The 27391-nt window shown below is 44.1% G+C and overlaps 1 protein-coding gene and 1 pseudogene across 1 annotated transcript; both read right to left on the bottom strand.

Annotated features, from left to right (window-relative positions):
• On the bottom strand, positions 1-21831 carry LOC123994119 (CUE domain-containing protein 1-like). The gene is made up of 11 exons (XM_046296633.1): positions 21609-21831; positions 6362-7233; positions 4746-4853; positions 4008-4139; positions 3452-3704; positions 3111-3182; positions 2755-2844; positions 2299-2392; positions 1351-1412; positions 1114-1183; positions 1-993 (listed from the first exon to the last, which is right to left on the bottom strand). Coding segments are annotated over exons 2-11 (1200 nt in total). The 5' UTR covers positions 6680-7233; positions 21609-21831; the 3' UTR covers positions 1-992.
• Positions 21832-23278: 1447 nt separating this feature from the next.
• The window catches only part of LOC124008548, a 40100-nt pseudogene continuing 35987 nt past the window's right edge, over positions 23279-27391 (bottom strand).

Genomic DNA, 27391 nt, shown 5'->3' with positions numbered 1-27391 from the left:
ATTTGTGGAGTAGTTGAAAAATGAGTTTTACATGACTCCAACCTAACTTTCGACTTCAACTGTACCATTAGATCAATAGGGGAAATGTTCCTATCTGGACCTTGTTGTTGAACCTTAAGGCAGACAATTTGGTAGAGAGTATAGTCTCAGATTGGGAGAATATAATTGCATTGGGGGAAGCATAAACTAGAACATTCACTGTTGCACACAAAGAAACTCACATGGGGCCAGAAATGGACTGTTTGAATGTTCCGGAGCTAGACATGTTCAAATCCATTCATATGAGAGTAAAATGCACTAGGGTCCTGAGTCCTATCAGAATTACATTTCCAGCTTTCACTGTGCCTTTACTGTATCACCCAGCAATTTTCAGGAATAATTTCAACATTTTAAATCTAATCATAACATTTTTTAAATATTCACCATCAATAACAATACATTAGACATATAACTTAAATATTTTTAAAAAGTGCCTAACTAGCTAGTTTGATGATTTCTGAAACATGAAATCAAAAGAGCAATATGCTGCCTTCAAATGCTACTGAAGTGGGAAATATGATGTTCCGACTGGGAAATAAGCACTTGAACAACCCTCCCATGTTGGAATTCCAAGAGTGAAAGTCAGAGAAGATAACCAATTTAAGAGTTGTGACGCTTCATCACTGATCATCAACCATAAGATGATAAAGCAAATTAATGTTTGACGCTGTCAAACTTATCAATGTGGATAATAGCTAGTTTACCATATTGTCAAAGTTAAGCAAGCTAGCTAACTTTATCATTCGCAATGTTAGCTAGCTCATCGTGCTAGATGAAATCTCATTGGTAGGAAGAATTGCTCTGACTTCTAAAACAGGACTTACGACTTCATAACTGGGAAATTTCATCTGAAGGTAGTAATATTCCAAGGGACTTGGGACAGGCTGGTTCAGGTCAAGAAGAGTGTGAGCCATATTGTTCTTCCATTGTCACAGACAAAACTATATGACAACTCTGTCAAAGAAATAGTTAAGATAATGGTTAGTTGAGGAAATCCAAAAGATGAAAAATTTCAATTTTTCAAGGTATAGTAATTAGTATGTTTTTTTGTGTGCAGTGTTACTGCTCTCTCACCATGATAACACTTCCTGTTGGGGCACCTCCTCTTCCTGAGGGCCTGGTCTCTTGAGCATGCTGTCCTCCTCTGTACAGACACATGAGTTAGGTTCATACAAACTAGCATGCGGACTGAATTCACCTCCCTGTTTACAGTTGGACTAGGCCTAAGTGAAACAATCGAATAATCATGCCTCATACGATTCAATTAGGTTTTTGATTAGAATGATATTAAAACAACATGGATAAATGTACCACTCAGGCATCCAGCTTCTTCATCTTCCAAGAGGTTGGCAGTGGAGGCAGCATTACCCAGTCTGGTAGAGGATGTTAAGGAGAGAGGCAGATGTTTATACACAATACTATGAATGCAAGATCAGAGTCAAGGCCATGAAAGGACCTCCTAATTCAGCACAGCCCTAACGGTATGAAAATGTATGCACTCACTACTGTAAGTCGCTCTGGATAAGAGCATCTGCTAAATTACTAAAATGTAAATATGATGAAGACCAGCATATGACCCGCCAACTGGATACTAAATGGGACTTTCCCTGGAACTCAAACCAAATGACATCAACAGTAGAAACAAAGGCAGATATTACAGCCACTCATCAACATGCAGAGAAGTCTCTGAGGGATTGTTAATTACATCTGTACAATGCAAGCACACCTGTTCAGTTCATTTGAACCTCACTGTCACTTCTGGCAAGGACAAAAGATCCATTGGGCAATGACTCCTGAGCATGGAGGCCTGCCAGAGAGAGGATCGTCTTGTAAACCCGACCCTAGGCCAGGATCTGGTTTCAATGACCTACTCTTTTGGCAACTTCAATAAGGGGGGAAAAATGTCTGGGGTGGGTCCTCTCAACAAATCACAATGCAGACATGCCAGAACGTCACGATTTGAAACCAAAGTTTGCAGGCAAAACCTTTGCAAGGGCTTTAATGAAGGTTGTTGATGCAAACTAGCCACTTGCGAAATGCACTCATTAAAAATAACCTCTGTGATCTTTGACTTACTTGCTACTATTTAGTATTTTATTCAAGAGGATAGTAATAGTAAGGTAGTTCCTCTATACCAAAAGAGTCCGTAATTGAAACCAGACCCTAGTCACTATTGCCTAGGGTCGATTTCTCGAGACTAGGGAAAGGGGGGGGGGTTATGGGTGGTGGCAGGGACCACTGGTTGAAGTGGAAGGATACGAATGATGTTTCATGAGGGCCCTCCTTTTTGTTTTTCTTCTTCGGGTGTTTTCAGAGAAAGCTCTAGCGATTTCAAAAAGCTTCTTTCGCGTAGCTGTGGAGGATTACAGGATCAAATAGAACGTTTTTAAAAATTGAATATGATTGTTCTGATTTGAAAAAGCATATGTCCATGAATACATCATTATATATTTTAAAAAACATCTTATTAACATCTCATTCAAGTGCAGAGACGGTAGGAAAGTTGGTTTTCCTATAGCACAGACTGTGAAAGGGTCATGTCCTTCAGCATCCATCATTTACAATTCCACGTACTGCTAGAAGCACGTCATGCTAACTGCACATGCCCAATATGGAAAGTTCTAATTACATTTTGAATTTTGAAGTGATAGAGACACACACATTGAGAAAATGATTTGGTTATGGCCCAGAGAGCGACAGATTGAGTGTTCTTACATTTGCCCATGTGCTTGAGTTTGTCACGGAACAAGGCGTCATCTGTAACATTGGTGCAGGCCTCCCCAGAGCCTGAGGCACAATTATCTCCTAGAACACAGACAAGCAGCGTGAAATAGACCACGCACAAAGACATGCGAGCACAAGAGAAAGACAGACAGGGATGCACACAGAGACACACACAACAACTGAGATGCACAACAAGTCACACTTTCTCTGTGTGCCTTGAAAATAAGGCATTTCACTGCAGGAGCCCGCTGTACACAGGCCCTGCATGAAGAAACCTGGACAGTCTCAGACTGAGCCAGAACGAGAATGGAGCTAAATGCTATGGAGTGCAGATGAACGATATCTACCTGGAGTGGACGTCCCCATGAAAGCTGGTGAATGATGGGACTTGGATGCCTTTGACTCATACTGCAGCCGATCTAAAAACAGAGGGAGCCGATGTCTCAGCATCAATGGAGTTAAAAGCATGGAGGCATGTAGCAGGAGCTGACAAGCTCTCCTTCATGCACTACTAGAGAAGAGGTGGAGGGAATGAGGAGAAAAGCACTGCCATGACAGAGACCTTCTTTTACTGACTCTTCATAGCTTGATTGCTGGGGATGAAAGCATAGTGATATCATCACTAAGTAGTGTATAAGACCTTTGCAAATGATGCATTTTTTAAAAACGTTTGTATGTGTATGCACACCTCTCTCAAGGGCGATGAGGAACTCGCGGTTGCGCTGCAGCTCCCTCATAAACTCCTCGTTCTGCAGGAAGAGGGCTATGCGCTCATCCTCCAAGTACTGCTTCAGCTTTCTCTCCTGGTCTGTCTCCATGCCAACCTGGCCTGCCCTGGCCGCCGCCCCAGCCCCAGGCTCAACCTGCTGCGTCATGGACAACAGGGAGGAAGAGCAGGAGGGCTGGGTCAGACTAGTCGGCGTTAGGCTGCTGTGAGAGCGCTGCAGCAAGGGTGGGACCAGAGAGAACAATGTTAGACGTGTCAAAGTCCTATGTGGAAATGCTTCAGCTTTGAATAAAATTGCACCATGAATTGTAAAATAATTTTAAAAAATGGGGGGATTTACCAGGGAATTGAATCTGTATAAATAGTTTAACTGTATTTTTCTTCATGTGCAGTCTGTTGCAAAGGCTGGTAATTATCCAGCCAGTTGGCCATGAGAGCAGAGCGCCAGGCAGTGGTCTGTAAGTGATGGGAGTGTGGGTTAATGGTCCATTAGGGGCTGACCCATAAATCTACCTACTGGCAGACTGTCCAGCTGCTGAGGCAGGATCCGGAGGAAATCATCAGGGAGGTTGCCTAGTAACGGTGGGTTCCAGTTCCTGTAACTTCCAATCTGCCTTTGACTGGCAGGAGGGTGTGGACCAGGAGGGGGCTGGCAGGGACGGGATTGACTGGCATCAAAGCTGGCACAGAGATGGGAAAGGATATTGTTAGTCCCAATGCTATGTTCTATAAGAGTACATATCAATAATGACGTGTTTTGGTCATCTTCAAAGGATCGGTCTAGCATAAACCTGTCTGTTTCTCTTATTTCTTCTCACAGGTTCCCTCCTTGGCACACATAAGATTGTCTACATCTAACAAAAGTGTCACTAGCATTATGTCTACAGCTCTACTCAAGTTAGGGCACAGTACAGAACATGGACTTCATAGCTAATGCAGTAGCATTCATTAGACAGCAGGTGGAGCATTCAATGTATCACGAACCTCTTGGCTTTCAAAGCACTCACAACATGAATTGCTGAGCAGCCATATCATGTATTAGATATTGAGAAAGCAACAACGAAGAATATATGCATCTCATCACTCATGTAAATGATGGTATAAGAGAAAATGCATTCATTCATTCACACTATCCCAGCCATCTATCATTCTCCTTTAAGTGATGAAATGAGGTCAGAGCCACGCAGACAGCCCTGAGCCCTCTCTCCCTCCCCTTCTTCTCTTGCCTGGGTGGTGGTGATGCTGTGGGCAGGACCTGATCTGGGTACTTCCTGTCGTAGATGTGCATGTCATAGGAGGGCGGAGAGTAGACCGGCGGGGGCTCCTCGTCAGAGCTGTCCGGCTCCAACGTCCGCTCCAAGATCTACAGGGTCAGAGGTCAGGGGAACCATTGAGAATGTTCTAAAAGGTCTTGAAAATCCCATCAGATGGCACATGTGGACACTTCAAAGAGCAGATTCAATTAATTATGAATCTGTATTATAACTACTCATTGGCATTACAGCACAGCCTCTCTGCCCTAAATTAGAGGCATTGTGAGCACTTGGTATTGAGCTGTTTAATTCAACTAGACCAACAGCACTCTTTAATCCTGTATTTAATAAATGGTTGATTGAAATTAACTTTACTTTTAAAACAGCCTAGCATGTTAGGTAGAATAGGCTGACAGACTGACCAGGTGAATCCAGGTGAAAGCTATGATCCCTTATTAATGTCACTTGTTCAATCCACTTCAGTCAGTGTAGATGAAGGGGAGGAGACATGTTAAAGAAGGATTTTTAAGCCTTGAGACAATTGAGACATGGATTGTGTATGTGTGCCAATCAGAGCCTGAATGGGCAAGACAAACTATTGAAGTGCCTTTGAATGGGGTGTTTAGGTGCCAGGCGCACCGGTTTGAGTGTCAAGAACTGCAACGCTGCTGGGTTTTTCACGCTCAACAGTTTCCCGTGTGTATCAAGAATGGTCCACCACCCAAAGGACATCGAGCCAACTTAACACAACAATGGGAGGAATTGGAGTCAACATGGGCCAGCATCCCTGTGGAACACTTTCGACACCTTGGAGAGTCCATGCCATGACAGATTGAGGCTGTTCTGAGGGCAAAATGGGAGGTGCAACTCAATATTAGGAAGCACTCTTAATGTTTTGTACATTCAGTGTAATTTTTAAGTGTAGCTCTTAATCTACCTCTTTCTCCCTCAAGTCTTTCAGAATGATTGGGGGAAATAAACAAACAGTTCATAACCTGTGTGGTGCATGGTGGAATACAGCCAGAGTGGACAAAGGCTAATAAAAACACTCAATATGGCTGAAACTGAGAGGCCTGCAGTAATTTAATCAAATACAAAGTGAACAGCTTGCCAGTCCAATATTGCACTTGATACAATCTTGTTACTACTCAGCAATAGTTTATGTATCAGCACCAAGGGAGTTCCAAAGGAATGGCTGGTCTTGGCTGTCCACAACAGTCACCCCATTGCACGAGAGACCAAAGTGTGCACCTCTAGCTATTGTCAAGCTTTTGAAGATCGCTTTAGGCACTTTATCAAAGCTTTCTATCCACAATAGCAGTGCATAATCACCTGCCCCCCAGAGAAATGCATGTCACCCACGACAAAAGCATATTAAGAGCAACATTAAAAATACTTTTCCCTCCCCAAGAACAACCATCTGGTTTGAAGAGGCAAAACACAGGGAAATAAGGTGTGTGAATGAATGACTACTATTGGGTGAAAAAGTAGCTGACAACCTTGACATATATTTCATGACATGCTATGGTCTCAGACTGTCTTAGGTTGTGTTCATTTAGTTTTATCTGGGCTACTCACAAGTTCTCATACCAGCGCCCCTGCCACCATGCAGACGTACCTCAGGGGGGATGCTGTCCTCTGAGTCGGAGCCGTCATCCGAGCCGTGTCCTTCCAGGCTAATCTGGAGCAGCTGGTCGATAGTGGAGTCCACGGCTCCGTGGTTGGCCCGCAGCACACACTCTATCACCTCCTGCTCCATGCTGGGGAACATAGTCCTGAAGTCCTCCATAGCCTGGTTGAACTCCAGACGCCGCACCGTTCGCCCACCCCCACTGGGATTACCGTTGTTGAGTTCAGCTGGGATTGGGCTGTCGCTGTGTGACGCCACATCACCATGGTTACCACTGTTGCGGCGGCGGAACAGGCTGGTCATCATCCAGAGTGCCTCCAGCCTCCGCACGGCGCCCCTCCTCCGCGCCGGCCACACCACCCGAGAAATGGTTGCTCCTGGTCCCTGGACGGTGGGTGCCCACTGCCTGCCTGGCTCAACCCTGGCCTGCTGCTTCAACTGTGCCTGTCCACCTCAGGGCCCTCAGTGCTTGGCCCCGTTATCCTCTCATCATCACAGCACCACAGAAAGCCATTCTCTCTTCTCCTCTGGTTTTGATCCAGCTGCATCCAATGCTCTGAGGATGTGGTGGCTGGTCTCCCCAGGCAGGCAGTGTGTGGAAGACACAGCGCTATGTTCTCTCTGAGAAGAGATGGACTAGATGTGTTCTCTCTGAGCAGAGGTGGACTAGATGTGTTCTCTCTGAGCAGAGGTGGACTAGATGTGTTCTCTCTGAGCAGAGGTGGACTAGATGTGTTCTCTCTGAGCAGAGGTGGACTAGATGTGTTCTCTCTGAGCAGAGGTGGACTAGATGTGTTCTCTCTGAGCAGAGGTGGACTAGATGTGTCCTAACACTTCCAACCCACACATCCCTCCAGCACCTGCAGTGTCGGGAACAGGAACAGAATGAAGCAGACAGGCATCAACACAATGAGCAGCGGTGCAAATGGAGGAGTTCCACTCGAGCAATAGTGTGTCCAAGGAGGTTATAAAAAGGCTACACATTTTTTGAAGACACACACACACAGAAAGAAGGCGGCGTTACAATAGCGAAGGTGCATAAAGATGGCAGCCCCCATGTTCTTATCACAAATGCCTCATTTGCTAAGTTCGCCGTATTGTACAATGCTCTGTTACTTTATTTTTATTTTTTGTGTCGGCATTAGCACAGTATACATGATCCCAAGACTAGCTCCAAGACGGCGGTAATTAGAAAAAACGAATAAGTAGATTGTGCTAATTTATTGGCACATTAAACCATGTCGAGTGTGTAGTTTCCAAATTCATAGTGCTCAAACAATGTCATCATATTTCAATTTCTCCATCTTTTTTTCTCCAATCAGCTGGGTCCCTCTCAGGCAGAGGCGCTGTCTGAATGCATTACTTTCCCGACCTCGACACCCTAGGCATCTGCATTCCCACGGCAACGCTTGTGTCCCCAGGCACCAGAATAGAGTCAGCCAGTGCCAGGGAAGGGCAGAGGCACCACCCGCTGCCAACTGCATCGTGACCCAGAGGGCTGATACATGCACCGCCTAAGTAGGTTACAGGAGCTGAATTAATCAGGCTGCCAGAGTCAACACTCCACACCGCCATGCGGTAGTTTGTTTGCCAGGTACCTGGGCCAGGAGGTGTGACTATGAAGTCAGCCTAGCCCAGCAGGACCTCATCACAGTCAGTCAGTAGGCATTAGACAGTGTCAGATTAGGGATAATAAGAGTTCACAGAAGCACTGGATCAAGTTGTTTAAATGCTAGTAGGGTCTGAGACTTGGACCAGGTGGTGGAACTGAACCTGGTACACCGCTGCTGCATTAGAGCACAAGGAGAGCAGGCAGATTGTCCCATAACCCTGCTCTAGATCGTACTGCCCTGACAGGGGAGGTCATTTGAAAACATAATGGAGCACTCAGAATGAAATAGGGCAGTGGGACGTGAACCTGTGAATCACAGTGCTGCACCAAGGACACACTGCTCTGCACTGGCCTATGGATTGCCTGCTAACAGTTCTAAAAGTTTCTGCTCAAAAACACTTTTCTAGATGTCATGGCACACCATATGATCTGATACAGAGAAGTGCCACAGTTCAGTAGAGGCCAGACACTGAACATACAAAAATACTATCTTTACATTCCTACTTTCCATTCAGCACAATTTATGTTAGGCTGAACTGACTGAAAGACAGGGTTGACTGGCAGCAACAGATTCACAATCAGAATCATTGGTCAAGCTCTTCTTCCAGATACTTATCTGGGATAAAATAGGCCTACATCAATTAAAGCCAGTGAGCTGTCTGGTGGGGGGGAGGGGGTCAGGAGCCCTTGGTGTCAAATCAATCTTCTCAGAGCTGGCTGAATGATATTTCCCACACACCGATTCCTCACTTTTCACTATTCAACACTAATCTGAACCTATAGCGCCCAGCTATATTTAGCACCACAAACCACCACAGCTCTTTGTCCTCATTTAGGCTACTGTAGCTGCTTACCGATATGGGAGCCAGGGGAGGACTGCTTTGCTCTTGTGAATTACATGCAGCATAGGGCTTGCTTACATCACCCATAACTAATGCCTGCTGGTTTAGGCCCTGAGCTGATAGGGCCTACCGGTAGAAGACAAAGGACTGTTTGATAAATCTCTGTGATGAAAGACAGACACAATGGACAACATGTGGTGATAGGTGGGCCTACACACAAATATTATATTTGGCTAGCTAGGCCTAGTCTAGATGTTTTGGATTTAGCCAATCAATATGAAAAGATGGGATCTCTTACAGGAACCTCAAAATCCTCCTCCTGAGGTAAGGTATCATTGACAGTGTAGGCTACATGGTAGACTTTGTTGGCAGTATGGCCTACTCTCTGGCAGTGAATAGTTCATTAGGACTATGATGCTCCCCCTTCCATTCGAATCATTACACAATCCAGGTGTAGAAAGCTCTTAGAGACGTACCCAAAAAGATTCACAGCTGTAATCGCTGCCAAAAGGTGCTTCTACGAAGTATTGACTCATGTGTGTGAATATTATGTACATTAAATAACTGTATAATACATTTGCAAACATTTCTTTGTTTTTATCGTGCCTTGTGTGTATATGGGTGAGAAAATACAATTTTGAATTCAGGCTGTAACACAACACAATGTGGAATAAGTCAAGGCGTATGAATACTTTCTGAAGGAACTTATTGAAAATCATACCGTCTGTATATCAAAATTGTCATGTTTTGTCTTAGATTGTCTTGTCATTTTGCTTTTCCCTCTGTTCATTTTCCCCCTGCTGGTCTTTTTAGGTTCGTTCCCCTTTTTCTCTCTCCCTTCCTCTCTCTCTTCTCTCTATCGTTCCGTTCCTGCTCCCAGCTGTTCCTATTCCCCTAATCAATCATTTAGTCTTCCCACACCTGTTCCTTATCTTTTCCCCTGATTAGAGTCCCTATTTCTTCCCTTGTTTTCCGTTCCTGTCCTGTCGGATCCTTGTCTTTTGTTCACCGTGCTGTGTCTGTGTATCGCCCTGTCGTGTCGTGTTTCCCTCAGATGCTGCGTGGAGAGCAGGTGTCTGAGTCTGCTAGGTTCAAGTGCCTTCCCGAGGCAACCTGCAGTTCTTGATCGAGTCTCCAGTCTGTTCTCGTCATTACGAGTGGAATTATGTCTTATGTTTGTAGAATTACTTTACTGGATTAAAGACTCTGTTTTCGCCAAGTCGCTTTTGGGTCCTCATTCACCTGCATGACAGAAGGATCCGACCAAAGAATGGACCCAGCGACTACAGACGTTCGTAACACTGCCGTCGAGATCCAAGGAGCCATGCTCGGCAGACACGAGCAGGAATTGTCTGCTGCTCGCCATGCCGTGGAGAACCTGTCCGCTCAGGTTTCCGACCTCTCTGGACAGTTCCAGAGTCTTCGTCTCGTGCCACCTGTTACTTCCTGGCCTGCCGAGCCTCCGGAACCTAGGGTTAATAACCCACCTTGCTACTCCGGGCAGCCCACGGAGTGCCGCTCCTTTCTCACCCAGTGTGATATTGTGTTCTCTCTCCAACCCAACACATACTCTAGCGAGAGAGCTCGGGTTGCTTACGTCATTTCACTCCTTACTGGCCGGGCTCGAGAGTGGGGCACAGCTATCTGGGAGGCAAGGGCTGATTGTTCAAACAATTACCAGAACTTTAAAGAGGAGATGATTCGGGTTTTTGACCGTTCAGTTTTTGGTAGGGAGGCTTCTAGGGCTCTGGCTTCCCTATGCCAAGGTGATCGATCCATAACGGATTACTCTATAGAGTTTCGCACTCTTGCTGCCTCTAGTGACTGGAACGAGCCGGCGCTGCTCGCTCGTTTTCTGGAGGGACTCCACGCAGTGGTCAAAGATGAGATTCTCTCTCGGGAGGTTCCTTCCAGTGTGGACTCTTTGATTGCTCTCGCCATCCGCATAGAACGACGGGTAGATCTTCGTCACCAAGCTCGTGGAAGAGAGCTCGCGTCAACGGTGTTTCCCTGCTCCGCATCGCAACCATCTCCCTCCTCTGGCTCAGAGACTGAGCCCATGCAGCTGGGAGGTATTCGCATCTCGACTAAGGAGAGGGAACGGAGGATCACCAACCGCCTGTGCCTCTATTGCGGATTTGATGGACATTTTGTCAATTCATGTCCAGTAAAGGCCAGAGCTCATCAGTAAGCGGAGGGCTACTGGTGAGCGCTACTACTCAGGTCTCTTCATCTAGATCCTGTACTACTATGTCGGTCCATCTACGCTGGACCGGTTCGGGTGCTACATGCAGTGCCTTGATTGACTCGGGGGCTGAGGGTTGTTTCATGGACGAAGCATGGGCTCGGAAACATGACATTCCTTTCAGACAGTTAGACAAGCCTACGCCCATGTTTGCCTTAGATGGTAGTCATCTTCCCAGTATCAGATTTGAGACACTACCTTTAACTCTCACAGTATCTGGTAACCACAGTGAGACTATTTCTTTTTTGATTTTTCGTTCACCTTTTACACCTGTTGTTTTGGGTCATCCCTGGCTAGTATGTCATAATCCTTCTATTAATTGGTCTAGTAATTCTATCCTATCCTGGAACGTTTCTTGTCATGTGAAGTGTTTAATGTCTGCCATCCCTCCCATTTCTTCTGTCCCCACTTCTCAGGTGGAACCTGGCGATTTGACAGGAGTACCGGAGGAATATCATGATCTGCGCACGGTCTTCAGTCGGTCCCGAGCCAACTCCCTTCCTCCTCACCGGTCGTATGATTGTAGTATTGATCTCCTTCCGGGGACCACTCCTCCTCGGGGTAGACTATACTCTCTGTCGGCTCCCGAACGTAAGGCTCTCGAGGATTATTTATCTGTGTCTCTTGACGCCGGTACCATAGTGCCTTCTTCCTCTCCAGCCGGGGCGGGGTTCTTTTTGTTAAGAAAAGGACGGTACTCTGCGCCCCTGCGTGGATTATCGAGGGCTGAATGACATAACGGTTAAGAATCGTTATCCGCTTCCCCTTATGTCATCAGCCTTCGAGATTCTGCAGGGAGCCAGGTGCTTTACTAAGTTGGACCTTCGTAACGCTTACCATCTCGTGCGCATCAGAGAGGGGGACGAGTGGAAAACGGCGTTTAACACTCCGTTAGGGCATTTTGAGTACCGGGTTCTGCCGTTTGGTCTCGCCAATGCGCCAGCTGTTTTTCAGGCATTAGTTAATGATGTTCTGAGAGACATGCTGAACATCTTTGTTTTTGTCTATCTTGACGATATCCTGATTTTTTCACCGTCACTCGAGATTCATGTTCAGCACGTTCGACGTGTTCTACAGCGCCTTTTAGAGAATTGTCTCTACGTGAAGGCTGAGAAGTGCTCTTTTCATGTCTCCTCCGTTACTTTTCTCGGTTCCGTTATTTCCGCTGAAGGCATTCAGATGGATTCCGCTAAGGTCCAAGTGATTGGCCCGTTCCAAGGTCACGTGTCGAGTTGCAGCGCTTTTTAGGTTTCGCTAATTTCTATCGGCGTTTCATTCGTAATTTCGGTCAAGTTGCTGCCCCTCTCACAGCTCTTACTTCTGTCAAGACGTGTTTTAAGTGGTCCGGTTCCGCCCAGGGAGCTTTTGATCTTCTAAAAGAACGTTTTACGTCCGCTCCTATCCTCGTTACTCCTGACGTCACTAGACAATTCATTGTCGAGGTTGACGCTTCAGAGGTAGGCGTGGGAGCCATTCTATCCCAGCGCTTCCAGTCTGACGATAAGGTTCATCCTTGCGCTTATTTTTCTCATCGCCTGTCGCCATCTGAACGCAACTATGATGTGGGTAACCGCGAACTGCTCGCCATCCGCTTAGCCCTAGGCGAATGGCGACAGTGGTTGGAGGGGGCGACCGTTCCTTTGTCGTTTGGACAGACCATAAGAACCTTGAGTACATCCGTTCTGCCAAACGACTTAATGCCCGTCAAGCTCGTTGGGCGTTGTTTTTCGCTCGTTTCGAGTTTGTGATTTCTTACCGTCCGGGTAGCAAAAACACCAAGCCTGATGCCTTATCCCGTCTGTTTAGTTCTTCTGTGGCTTCTACTGATCCCGAGGGATTCTTCCTTATGGGCGTGTTGTCGGGTTGACAGTCTGGGGAATTGAAAGACAGGTTAAGCAAGCACTCACGCACACTGCGTCGCGCGCGCTTGTCCTAGTAACCTCCTTTTCGTTCCTGTTTCCACTCGTCTGGCTGTTCTTCAGTGGGCTCACTCTGCCAAGTTAGCTGGTCATCCCGGTGTTCGAGGCACTCTTGCGTCTATTCGCCAGCGCTTTTGGTGGCCGACTCAGGAGCGTGACACGCGCCGTTTCGTGGCTGCTTGTTCGGACTGCGCGCAGACTAAGTCGGGTAACTCTCCTCCTGCCGGTCGTCTCAGACCGCTCCCCATTCCTTCTCGACCATGGTCTCACATCGCCCTAGACTTCATTACCGGTCTGCCTTTGTCTGCGGGGAAGACTGTGATTCTTACGGTTGTCGATAGGTTCTCTAAGGCGGCACATTTCATTCCCCTCGCTAAACTTCCTTCCGCTAAGGAGACGGCACAAATCATCATCGAGAATGTGTTCAGAATTCATGGCCTCCCGTTAGACGCCGTTTCAGACAGAGGCCCGCAATTCACGTCACAGTTTTGGAGGGAGTTCTGTCGTTTGATTGGTGCGTCCGTCAGTCTCTCTTCCGGGTTTCATCCCCAGTCTAACGGTCAAGCAGAGAGGGCCAATCAGACGATTGGTCGCATACTACGCAGCCTTTCTTTCAGAAACCCTGCGTCTTGGGCAGAACAGCTCCCCTGGGCAGAATACGCTCACAACTCGCTTCCTTCGTCTGCTACCGGGTTATCTCCGTTTCAGAGTAGTCTGGGTTACCAGCCTCCTCTGTTCTCTTCCCAGCTTGCCGAGTCCAGCGTTCCCTCCGCTCAAGCGTTTGTCCAACGTTGTGAGCACACCTGGAGGAGGGTGAGGTCTGCACTTTGCCGTTACAGGGCACAGACTGTGAGAGCCGCCAATAAACGCAGGATTAAGAGTCCTAGGTATTGTTGCGGCCAGAGAGTGTGGCTTTCCACTCGCAACCTTCCTCTTACGACAGCTTCTCGTAAGTTGACTCCGCGGTTCATTGGTCCGTTCCGTGTCTCCCAGGTCGTCAATCCTGTCGCTGTGCGACTGCTTCTTCCGCGACATCTTCGTCGCGTCCATCCTGTCTTCCATGTCTCCTGTGTCAAGCCCTTTCTTCGCACCCCGTTCGTCTTCCCTCCCCCTCCCGTCCTTGTCGAGAGCGCACCTATTTACAAGGTACGTAGGATCATGGACATGCGTTCTCGGGGACGGGGTCACCAATACTTAGTGGATTGGGAGGGTTACGGTCCTGAGGAGAGGAGTTGGGTTCCGTCTCGGGACGTGCTGGACCGTTCACTCATTGATGATTTCCTCCGTTGCCGCCAGGATTCCTCCTCGAGTGCGCCAGGAGGCGCTCGGTGAGTGGGGGGGTACTGTCATGTTTTGTCTTAGATTGTCTTGTCATTTTGCTTTTCCCTCTGTTCATTTTCCCCCTGCTGGTCTTTTTAGGTTCGTTCCCCTTTTTCTCTCTCCCTTCCTCTCTCTCTTCTCTCTATCGTTCCGTTCCTGCTCCCAGCTGTTCCTATTCCCCTAATCAATCATTTAGTCTTCCCACACCTGTTCCTTATCTTTTCCCCTGATTAGAGTCCCTATTTCTTCCCTTGTTTTCCGTTCCTGTCCTGTCGGATCCTTGTCTTTTGTTCACCGTGCTGTGTCTGTGTATCGCCCTGTCGTGTCGTGTTTCCCTCAGATGCTGCGTGGAGAGCAGGTGTCTGAGTCTGCTAGGTTCAAGTGCCTTCCCGAGGCAACCTGCAGTTCTTGATCGAGTCTCCAGTCTGTTCTCGTCATTACGAGTGGAATTATGTCTTATGTTTGTAGAATTACTTTACTGGATTAAAGACTCTGTTTTCGCCAAGTCGCTTTTGGGTCCTCATTCACCTGCATGACAAAAATAGTCCAGTATACGGTATAAACAGTATATCACCCAAGCCTAGCACAGTTCACAGTTCCATGATTAGTGAGGATTATTAGGACAGATTCATAGGAATACTGTTAAACAACTACTGTACACTTTACTCACCTTCCAATATTTCATGGGTTGAACAATTGTATATGGCAACTTTTTAGATGAATCAAACCACTGTATTGTTATTCACCAATATAGTGTACAAAACATTAGAAAAATGCTAACCTGCCTTGTTATTGTAGTGGTGAGATGTGAGCATGTCTTCGGGGTATGATATTTGTGCGTCTAACTTTCTCACTCATTTGATTCACAATTAATTCTGGATTATCCGTAATCATGGCAGCATCCACATTAAGTATCCCAATATTATTTTCATGGCAAAAATTAAAACACTGGTCCTCTAAAAACCTGCTGTTTGTAAAATATTGTGTGCTATAGGTTGGAAAATAAATACGTGTGACTCTAGATGACAACATCATCCAGAGTCAAGCCCCTCGCCCACAGAGGTTGGCATTGTCTACATCAGTGGTCGCCAACCGGTCGATCACCAAATATTTCTGTAGAAAAGCCATCAAACGATAAAGGCTTGCGCTCCTTCTTTAAAATCGTGTTGAGCTGTTGCCGGTAAGTGCACTTGATTCAAAAGTCCTGCTCACCGGGTAGAAAAGTGTTCCCATAAGACAACCTACGCCTGCCCGGCGGACCGGCAATTCTGTGACTAAATCGAGTGCACCTACTGCTCTGTCCATTCGGATAGCTCAAATCACCGTGGCTACAGAGCTTCCATGATGAATGAGTAGCCAAGTATCAACAGCCCTGCGTTTTATTATTATTAGCAGCTCGTCATGTCGGTTTTAATATTAAGGAATATTAAACTTTCTCTGGTCATGGGAACAACATGAATTTGTGCATGAGACAAATGCGGTGCGACTCGAGTTTCGCCATCAGGTGGAAGACGATGTCCCCTCTCTCTGGTCAGTCTCACCGGAGGAAAGGAAGGAGAAAGCAGGGACTGTGAGAGGCAGTTGGGAAAAATAGTTTTGAATGGTCATCGAACTCGGAATTCCAAGTCGGAAACTCGGGGATCTTTCTAGAACTTCGACTTTTCGACCTGAAGATCACTGATGTCGTGATTTGACCTCGTTGACCATCAGATGCAGGTTCCATCAGTCCAGTAAAATAAAAAAGCAAATGATTTCAATTCATGCTCCACAGTGCCTCACAAGTGCTAAACCAACTAATGTATTTTGTTATCAAAGCTTGAGTTTTGAAATATAATATGGTCTGATTAACAATATTGGCAGGCCAATCATATAGCCAATATGCTGTGATAATGTATTAGACCTACTGCCCAAACTTCATTCCTACAAAACTGTGTGAGGTTAATGTAAAAACAAATATCTGAGCAGTAGATCTCAGCTTGCTTTTTGACTAGGGAAGTGAGCTTGAATCAGAAAAGGTTGGTGATCACTGGTCTACATCTTAATGTATGCAGTCTACTGCCAAAAAATAGATGAGATTTGCTTGCTCGCCGGAAAGAGAAAACTTCCTAATTACCCAAAAGGACAGAAATCAGAGAGAAGGGGATGTGTACATCTATGTCAGAGCGGACATTAGTTTTGACACGAGAACTGATTTAAACCATGATCGCATGGAAGCTGTTTGGCTAGATATATATTTTACCTAAGAGCAAACCAATTTTGTTAGCGGCTCTGTATAGACCTCCAGACCAGAGTTACTTTAATGAGATCCTTCAAATATATGTACTGCATATTGTGGCTTACTTAACTCTGGAGTGATTCTACTGGATTCTACTCTCAAGGATCTAGGCACTTGCAAGCCAAAACCAGTCAAACAGCATTGGACTGAACATCAATGGTACTGTAACCTTTTGACAGAGCACAGGTGGCTGATCATTTTAATGAATTGTTCACCACCATTGCCAGCAACCATGTTGGCCAACTCCAACCATCCTATTCAAACCTATTCAGCCAAGGGCATCTCCGAAGGACAATTTGGATTTTCCCAGGTTTCAACCTCAGATGTTACAAAGACTTAAATACCTTGACAAACAGAAAGCTACAGGACTGTATAACATCCAGGCTAGATTTCTGTGTGATGCTGCTGATCGTATTGGACCTTATGAAATAAGTGAATCTGTGAACAGATCCTAAAGCATATTGATGACCATAACATTTTATATGACCTTCAGTTCGGTTTTAGACAATCCTATTCTACTGACACGTTTACTATACTTGAATGATTTGATCAAGCAAGAAATCGACAAGGGAAACTTCTGTGATATAGTAATGGTTGACCTACAAAAAGCATTTGATACTGTGAACCATGATATTTTGTTGCACAAACTGTAAGCAATTAGTTTTGGCACAGACTCCTTATTATGGGTGAATTCATACCTAACTGATGTGTATGTGGGCGTGCCGCTGTCTGATGCTAATGAGATAAATTGTGGTGTCCCCCAAGGGAGTGTTTTGGGGCCTTTGCTTTTTTGCTCTACATAAATGACATGGACTCTGCCTGTTCATGCCCTCTGTTCCTGTATGCAGATGATTCTGCCCTATTGGTTTCACATAAGAATAAGGAGACTGTTGAAAAGACACTAAGCAGTGCCACTATGACTATGCTTGCATCTCAAGTAGAGGTCGACCGATTAGTCGGAATGGCCGATTAATTAGGGCCGATTTCAAGTTTTCAAAACAATCGGAAATGTGTACTTTTGGATGCTGATTTTGCCGTTTTTTTTTACAACTTTATTTAACTAGGCAAGTCAGTTAAAAACACATTCTTATTTTCAATGACGGCTTAGGAACGGTGGGTTAACTGCCTTGTTCAGTGGCAGAACGACAGATTTTTACCTTGTCAGCTCAGGGATTCAATTCCTATTCCATTCTTGCGGTTAACTAGTCCAACGGTCTAACCACCTGCCTCACGAGGAGCCTGCCTGTTACGCGAATGCAGTAAGAAGCCACGGTAAGTTGCTAGCTAGCATTAAACTTATCTTCTAAAAAACAATCAATCATAATTACTAGTTATAACTACACATGGTTGATGATATTACTAGTTTATCTAGAGTGTCCTGCGTTGCATATAATCGATGCGGTGCGCATTCGCGAAAAAGGACCGCCGTTGCTCCAATGTGTACCTAACCATAAACATCTGTATACTTCTGGCCCTTCTTTGGACACTGTGTTAACAACCCTCCAGGCAAGATTCAATGCCATACAACTCTCCTTCCGTGGCCTCCAATTGCTCTTAAATACAAGTAAAACTAGATGCATGCTCATCAACTGATCGCTACCTGCACCTGCCCGCCTGTCCAACATCACTACTCTGGACGGCTCTGACTTAGAATACGTGGACAACTACAAATACTTAGGTGTCTGGTTAGACTGTAAACTCTCCTTCCAGACCCATATCAAACATCTCCAATCCAAAGTTAAATCTATAATTGGCTTCCTATTTCGCAACAAAGCATCCTTCACTCACGCTGCCAAACATACCCTTGTAAAACTGACCATCCTACCAATCCTCGACTTCGGCGATGTCATTTACAAAATAGCCTCCAATTCCCTACTCAACAAATTGGATGCAGTCTATCACAGTGCAATCCGTTTTGTCACCAAAGCCCCATATACTACCCACCATTGTGACCTGTACTCTCTCGTTGGCTGGCCCTCGCTTCATACTCATCGCCAAACCCACTGGCTCCATGTCATCTACAAGACCCTGCTAGGTAAAGTCCCCCCTTTATCTCAGCTCGCTGGTCGCTGGTCACCATAGCCATAGCACCTGTAGTACACAGCAGGTATATCTCTGTAGTCACCCCCAAAACCAATTCTTTCTTTGGCCACCTCTCCTTCCAGTTCTCAGCTGCCAATGACTGGAACGAACTACAAAAATCTCTGAAACTGGAAACACTTATCTCCCTCACTAGCATTAAGCACCAACTGTCAGAGCAGCTCACAGATTACTGAACCTGTACATAGCCCACCTATAATTTAGCCCAAACAACTACCTCTCCCGACTGTATTTAATTAATTAATACATTTTGCTCCTTTGCACCCCATTATTTTTATTTCTACTTTGCACATTCTTCCACTGCAAATCTAGCATTCCAGTGTTTTACTTGCTATATTGTATTTACTTTGCCACCATGGCCTTTTTTTGCCTTTACCTCCCTTATCTCACCTCATTTGCTCACATCGTATATAGACTTGTTTATACTGTATTATTGACTGTATGTTTGTTTTACTCCATGTGTAACTCTGTGTCGTTGTATGTGTCGAACTGCTTTGCTTTATCTTGGCCAGGTCGCAATTGTAAATGAGAACTTGTTCTCAACTTGCCTACCTGGTTAAATAAAGGTGAAATAAAAAATAAAAATCAATAAAAATCAATGCCTTTCTTAAAATTAATACACAGAAGTATATATTTTTAAACCTGCATATTTAGCTAAAATAAATCCAGGGTAGCAGGCAATATTAACCAGGTGAAATTGTGTCACTTCTCTTGCGTTCATTGCACGCAGAGTCAGGGTATATACAACAGTTTGGGCCGCCTGGCTCATTGCGGACTAATTCGCCAGAATTTTACGTAATGATGACATAACATTGAAGGTTGTGCAATGTAACAGCAATATTTAGACTTAGGAATGCAACCCGTTAGATAAAATACGGAACGGTTCCGTATTTCACTGAAAGAATAAAAGTTTTGTTTTTGAAATGATAGTTTACGGATTCGACCATATTAATGACCTAAGGCTCGTATTTCTGTGTGTTAGTATGTTATAATTAAGTCTATGATGTGATAGAGCAGTCTGATTGAGCGATGGTAGGCACCAGCAGGCTCGTAAGCATTCATTCAAACAGCACTTTAGTGCGTTTTGCCAGCAGCTCTTCGCAATGCTTCAAGCATTGCGCAGTTTTTGACTTCAAGCCTATCAACTTCCGAGATTAGGCTGGTGTAACGATGTGAAATGGCTAGCTAGTTAGTGGGGTGAGCGCTAATAGTGTTTCAAACGTCACTCGCTCTGAGACTTGGAGTGGTTGTTCCCCTTGCTCTGCATGGGTAACGCTGCTTCGAGGGTGGCTGTTGTCGATGTGTTCCTGTTTCGAGCCCAGGTAGCGGGGAGGAGAGGGATGGAAGCTATACTGTTACACTGGCAATACTAAAGTGCCTATAAGAACATCCAATAGTCAAGGGTATATGAAATACAAATGGTATAGAGAGAAATAGTCCTATAATTCCTATAATAACTACAACCTAAAACTTCTTACCTGGGAATAATGAAGACTGATGTTAAAAGGAACCACCAGCTTTCATATGTTCTCATGTTCTGAGTAAGGAACTTAAACGTTAGCTTTCTTACATGGCACATATTGCACTTTTACTTTCTTCTCCAACACTTTGTTTTTGCAATATTTAAACCAAATTGAACATGTTTCATTATTTATTTGCGGCTAAATTGATTTTATTGATGTATTATATTAAGTTAAAATAAGTGTTCATTCAGTATTGTTGTAATTGTCATTATTACAAATACATATATTTTTTAATATATATATTATTAGTATTTATTTATTTTTTTAAATCGGCCGATTAATCGGTATGGGATGTTTTTGGTCCTCCGATAATCGTTATCAGCGTTGAAAAATCATAATCGGTCGACCTCTACTCTCAAGGTTCAGTGGCATGCAGTTGGGGTGGCAGGGTAGCCTAGTGGTTAGAACATTGGACTAGTAACTGAAAGGTTGCAAGTACAAATCTCCCAGCTGACAAGGTAAAAAAAAAAAAAAAAACTGTTGTTCTGCCCCTGAACTAGGCCTTCATTGAAAATAAGAATTTGTTCGTAACTGACTTGCCTGGTTAAATGAAACTAATGAATATTGTGATATCATCCTGGCCCTAACAAACACATATTTATTTCATTGATCCCTAATAGTTTCTATGTGAGAATTGACAGAATAATGGGTCTACGCTGGCATGGTGTGATCTTGTGTCCAGAGCCATACTGTAAATATATAGCTCTGGGAAAATTATACATTATACACAAAATTATACACATTCAAATATTTATTTAGTGCTTTCTGAAACACAATGTATTACAAGAATACAATAGGCGGCGGGAATGACAAATCTGGTAACCAGAGATAACACGATAAATAGGTGATTATAGCATGCAGATGCACCTGCTATTAAAACATAATTAACCCCGGCCATTGACACCTGAGCCAGGAGACCCTGCGGCCCTCGGTGGGCAAAGGCAGCAGCATAAGATCAAAGACCCCGCGATTGCTCCTGCCGGTGGTGCACCCAGCTATATGGCTAGTGAAACACGGTTAGTACTATCTAGAATCCTTGGGATGTCCATACCCTGACCTTAACGCTCTTAAATTTCAACTTCAATGGGACGACGTCAAGAATCCCTGATAGCAAGTAATTAGTACCGTGGACCAGTGAAGTACGCGACTTCTCATCCCCCCGCCTTACCAGACAGGCTAGCTGGTTGGTTATCTTCTAACTAGCTGACGAGTTGACGGATAGTATTTTTTTTTTACAGGTTTGCATGTTGCTGCTTGCTATCTATAAGATACCTAACATTGAATAGCGTATTAGTATTTAAAACATAAAGCGACACATTTGAACGTTTGCGCAATTGAAATGTAGCTAGATAGGGTTTGTAAGCTACATTTTTGATGTGTGAAATGTAAACCCCCTTACCAGGTGAAGAGCGGACGAACATCTGAAGATAGAAAAATGACGTTAGCCACCCCGTCCCTATTATCAACATTAAAAAACAATTCTTGGTTTACCCGAGGGTCGAGGGTAAACGTTGACCAAAAGTGGTGTTTTCTCTTGGCGCAAGTTTGTGGTTGCGACTGAATGCTGTGCTGTCATCCATTGACTGATGGTCCTGACGGTGACCAGTGTCGTCTCCCTCTTACCACCTCTCAACGACCGTCAAGCCATCACGCAAATACAGTTGGGCGCGGATAGCCTTGCTTGACCCATGTATTTGGGCTTCAGACAGATGGCGCAAGAGAGGAGCCTAGCGGAGAAATATGAAAATTGCACATAAGGCAACAAAGATACTTTTATCAGTGGGGGCAGGTTCTTATTTATTACACGTTTGTAAGTATGTTTGGATAGGGGAAAACAGCAATTATGCAATCTACGTCCTATTTGATTTTATGTATAAACAATATTTAAAAATGAGAAGCATAGCAAAATTGTAATCGCCATATTTTTGCTGTTATATGTTATTAACTGGTGTTATGTGTTAATTCATAATAGATTCACTCCAAAATAGTTGTATTCATTCTCTTTTGGAGAGGAGACAGACAAAAGGCTCAAAACAAAAAACACCTGCTTCCTTCTTCCCACACTTGTTTTTCATTTGGGGTACTCACAATTCAATTTAAACTGAGCCTCTAAGAATGGTCACACTTGAATGAAATTGGGTTTTTGGTTGTGTAAGCTATGACAGGCTCTCAGATAAATATCAAGAACGTTTACAGCAATTAAACTCTAATTTAATTTTAGCTGTTGATGGTCAGCTGAGATAGCATAATACTGCAACACTGCAGAATGTTGGCCTACATATCAGTCTACTGAATATACTAACCAAATACTGTAGATCGTTTCTAAATGAAAACAATATGCAATATTTAAGACTAATCTCCTTTATCTCTTCAAATATTTTACCATTTTAAATAGGGAGCATCATCTAGCCACCTTGAACTGTGTACACATCAAAGGAGGATCAGCTGAAAATGAGTGGGCAATTGACCTGAATAAAACAGTAGTAACTTATTCTGCAGCAGGCAATAAAGACTGGAAAGGTCATTCACACATCATCAGTAACTCAATAGAGCATCAAACCCATCAGGTTTCGCACAAACACACAAACAAAGCTTAGACTTGGACTAGGTAGCAATTTCAATGGTGAATCTCTATTGAAAAATGTTGTCTGACTAGGCTTAATCTGTGTCTGGTAAACTGGACAGTTTTTGTTTTAAAAACCCTTATTTAACTAGGCAAGTCAGTTAATAACTAATTCTTATTTACAATGACTGCTTACGTCAGCCAAACCCTAACTCGACACTGAGCCAATTGTGCGCCGCCCTACTGGACTCCCCATCACGGCCGGTTGTGATACAGCCTGGAATCGAAGCACTGAGATGCAGTGCCTCAGACCACTGCGCCACTCGGCAGCCCCTTGGTGTCTCAAATCACAGAACAAGGCCCCAAATGGCCTAAAAGCCAAAAAAGGCACAAAGCAATCTGACAAGAGGAAACACGACTGTTGTCAAAAAAGTGTGTGAACATCTGTACTACTGTGGGGTATGAGTGTAGGCTCACTCACCAGGAAATGGCACACAGCCACAAAGCCCACCCATCATGTTTTATTTTATTTAGACAATCCAAATAAAAAAAGGCACATAAAACATTGAGCATGTTTACATAATAATTTCAAACATACATTAAAAAAAATGTAGGAATGTTTTACCTTTCTGCTAATCAGAAAGCCTAGTCTTCATAGGTATATACAAAATTACCATTGTTAATGTTCTAATACAAAATATTTATAAAAAGGTTATCTTTCACATGTCTATTGTAACTGACATTCTCAGAACTAAAATAGTTTTGTACAAAGATATACATTCAATGCCTTCACAGAGGTCCAATCATTTCCAAATCATTGTTATTTTCTTCTAGTTTAAAATGATGAAATATTCCATTCAAAATATTACCTTATTTGAACCTCAATGTATCAAATTTGGCAAACAGAACATGAAATTATAGTTAATCTACTCAATGCACAAGAAAACGCTCAGCATTGGATTTTCTTTGAATGAACTTGTGGGAAAAATGTGCCTGCATTTTGTGTGATCTTTCAGGGAATACTATACCTCACACAGCACAGAAACCTTGCAAAAGTGATATGGCCAAGTAAGAACGTCTTATCTAGTAATCTATGGGTCTCAATGCCTGAGATGTGCTGCCGAGGCCATGTTGGCTCAACTAAATTGTCTGCATCACACTACAACATGATCTAGTAGTACATTACTTTCATACACTTCTCAAAAACCATTAGTGTTTTGTTCTAAATACATCCGTCACCTCATCCATAAATCACCATGAGACAGGCGGAGAAAATGGATGTTTGATTGAAAGTATAGTTTGCTGACATGATTATTAAAATGGACAGCTATGTTCACAAAATTAAAGAGTTCTTAGATCCCTAGTCTTAAGGACTTCTACATTTTCTTTTAGCAAAAAAAGGTATATGGTTAAATATTTACAAGGTAACATGAGAAAAGGATCAAGTTTGTTAGATGTGAATTCAATAACATAAAACAAAAAGTTTACAGGGCTACTCTCAGTGTGTTATCTGAGCAGAATGTCCATACTATCAGGATCATCAAAACCAATATTAAAAAGGGTATCAAATATTTGTAACAAAACTATAAACCATCACCAATGTGATAATAATAATAAAAGAAATACACATTTGTGAACTTCAGGACAATTTCCTCAATGGCATTTGCAAGCCACTAGATGGCCCTGTTATTATGTAGGCTGGTTACCTAACACTCCAATTTGATCATTGATAATACTGCAGTTAAGTGACACATGGGATATGCTTTCAGTGCAATTCAGTCCTCTTTCAGGTTGTGTAAAACAATTTACGTCAACTGATGACCAAACAAAAGAAGCACACCTCTGCCATCCCTAACACAGAGAAAAAAAAACTAACTGTACATATATTTAGCAGTCAAGAGGGACAATTTCCAGATATCCACTTCAACAAAATACAGATTCAATTATTGATGGTGAGAATACATTAACATGTACCTCAAGACCTCTTATTTGAAAAACAAAGTTTCACAGCTGTGAAAAAATAACCTTCCGTCCAAATGGAAGTCTTTGTCCCTTTCGTTTGACTGCTCTCCTAAAAATATTAAATACTGATTAGCAGGCTATAGATAAAAACAAGAAACACCCACTGGCTTTGTAAGAGAACCTATGGAACTAGAAAACCAGCAATTCATACTTATTGCATTAGTGCTTTTAAAAACGATCTTCCAATTGCAAAGGTATGGGCGTTTAGCGAGACTTGAGGAGTCCTCCCCCTCTTGTTCATCCTATCCCGACTAATGTAGGCATCACTGTAGAACACTTCGACTCACTACATCTAATTTTGAAGTAATTCAGATAAGACAAAACCCAACCTAACTTCTACACAACTGTTCTGGTTCCCTTTTCTGTGATGTAGCATCGGTTGGGTTGGAGCCATGTGACAGGGAGGGTCTCTCCCGCTGCACGGCACAAGTAGGCTAAACTTTCATTTCCAGGTCTGAGTAGTGGGCTGGGGAAAGATGGAGGTAAGGAGGAGGCATCATCATCTCGTTTTGCCTAATTCTCTCCACCTTTTTTTTTTACCAGGGTGGGGACGAAGGCAGGACTTGGGACAGAAAAGGCATACTCTCCATGGACCTCATGGCGATGTTGAGGGGCCCGGACATTGTCATGGCCATTGGGGTGCTGATGGCCAGAGGGTGGGCAATATTCATGTGTGCCGTGGTAGGGATGTTGATCGAGGCGATGTTGATGGGTCCAGTGATGGTGACTGGGTGCTGGAGGCTGACGTTCACCGTGTTGGTGGAAATGTTCATTTGCGACGCTAAGGTGACGGGGTTGTTGATGGAGTTTCCCCCGGTTCATCGTGGTGATGGTGGCGGAGCCTGTTACAGGTGTGGCTGAGGCAGAGTTGTGGACATCATTACTGTCTAGAGAATGGGATAGAGGATAGTGTTTAAGGTTCACTGCTAAATCAAACAAATACCTGTACACACAGACTTACTGGTTATTCCCCACCATTAAAACAGAGGGAGGAATGCGGTCTGTACTTGACTATTTTGCATAGATTTTCTTTTGCAGTATACAGAGTATTTCTGCAGTATACACCTTCAGCATTCTTCTCTTTACTGCCTTGACTCACCTGCAGCACAAATTAAACTAAAACTGACCATAATAGCAATATCCATTTCACACTTCTTTAATGCGAAAAATGCATGCTTTTCTAAAGAAATACTGAAGCAGGTAAATCATGTATAGGTTAAACAGTAAAAATAAAACTCTCTAGCGGTCATTCTTGCTGTACATGGTATAGTAAAACAGTTGTAAAATTAGTGTACAGAAATTTCTGTGGAATGTAATGATGCAATGTTTGTAAATGAAGTGACATACTATCATGCAGCGTTTTCCCATATACATTTGGCTCTCGGCAGAAATGCACCGCTGCCCCCCTTTTGGGAGTTTACCCACATCCTAACATCGATTTATCCTTGCCTTATACTTGTATGTGTGATGTGACTGTGTAATCTTGGGTTGCAGGCAGGGGGTTTGGGGTAAGGTTTGGTTTTCACACAATGCTACATTATTATTATTACCTTTTTGTCCCCCTGAGGAGTTCCACTGCCAGTCCCCTATTCAGAAATAGACACACAGGTGTTATAAAAGGTTGTCTGCAGGCCAGCCAAGGCTGCTGCGCTAGGGCCAGGGTGTCACTCAGTGCACTCTACAGGCCCCACCTCAGGTGGGCAAGGTTGGTACAAACACCAGAAGTGGCACACACCCTGGCCTACGTCCTTAGGGAAAGGACGGAACGGGTCATAGGATTACTGTGGTGACAAGCAATATCCTATTTGTAGAGTTCTCTGTGCTGTATATGTCTGCCTTGTGTTGTGGACCCGTGGGAGAAGAGTGGCAGTGCTCGTTCAGATGGCAGCTAATGCAGAGTGCATAATCATAGCAGCTAAGGGCTTTCCCTTCAGTGGCCAGGGAAAGGCTTGTTGCGTCGACTGTCTGAGTAACAAACAGGAATCTGAGAAATGTTGATTATACTTTGTTATTGACTACACCATTTGAGCAGTGATTCATGTGTAATGCAGTGTTCTCCAGATGGGATGAACATGGTTCATGTTCCACAGCCACAGGAGAATCAAACATGTTGACTAACGGCCTGTATCACCACAACTCAAATACAGCACTTTCACAAATGGAAATTCACAGATTAATAAACATAGTTACAGTGTGAAGGCTGAGGAAGAAACCAAAAAATGTCTGCAGCATTGACGGTCCCCCAGAAAACAGTGGCCCGCATCATTCTTTAATGGAAGAAGTTTGGAACCACCAAGACTCTTCCTAAAGCTGGCCGCCCGGCCAAACTGAGCAATCTGGGGAGAAGGGCCTTGGTAAGAGAGGTGACCAAGAACCCGATGGACACTTACAGAGATCCAGAGTTCCTCTGTGGAGACGGTTGTCCTTCTGAAAATTTCTCCCATCTCTGCAGCACTCCGCCAATCAGGCCTTTATGGTAGAGTGGCCAGACGGAAGCCTCACGTCTGGAGGAAACCTGGCACCATCCCTACGGTAAAGTATGGTGGTGGCAGAATCATGCAGTGGGGATGTTTTTTTCAGCGGCAGGAAGACCAGCC

The sequence above is a fragment of the Oncorhynchus gorbuscha genome, linkage group LG02 (genome assembly GCF_021184085.1).
Source record: "Oncorhynchus gorbuscha isolate QuinsamMale2020 ecotype Even-year linkage group LG02, OgorEven_v1.0, whole genome shotgun sequence".
In the NCBI taxonomy this organism is placed as follows: domain Eukaryota; kingdom Metazoa; phylum Chordata; class Actinopteri; order Salmoniformes; family Salmonidae; genus Oncorhynchus; species Oncorhynchus gorbuscha.
This window is presented reverse-complemented; position numbering and strand designations above follow the sequence as displayed.

Bases quoted from the DNA above. Each gene is read 5' to 3' on its own strand.
- LOC123994119 (XM_046296633.1), bottom strand. From the start codon at position 6,679: ATGATGACCAGCCTGTTCCGCCGCCGCAACAGTGGTAACCATGGTGAT. The intron at 2,845-3,110 runs GTAGATATCGTT...TCTGTGTTCTAG, and splicing joins CATGGGGACGTCCACTCCAG to GAGATAATTGTGCCTCAGGC. The intron at 2,393-2,754 runs GTAAGAACACTC...AATCCTCCACAG, and splicing joins ACTCAAGCACATGGGCAAAT to CTACGCGAAAGAAGCTTTTT.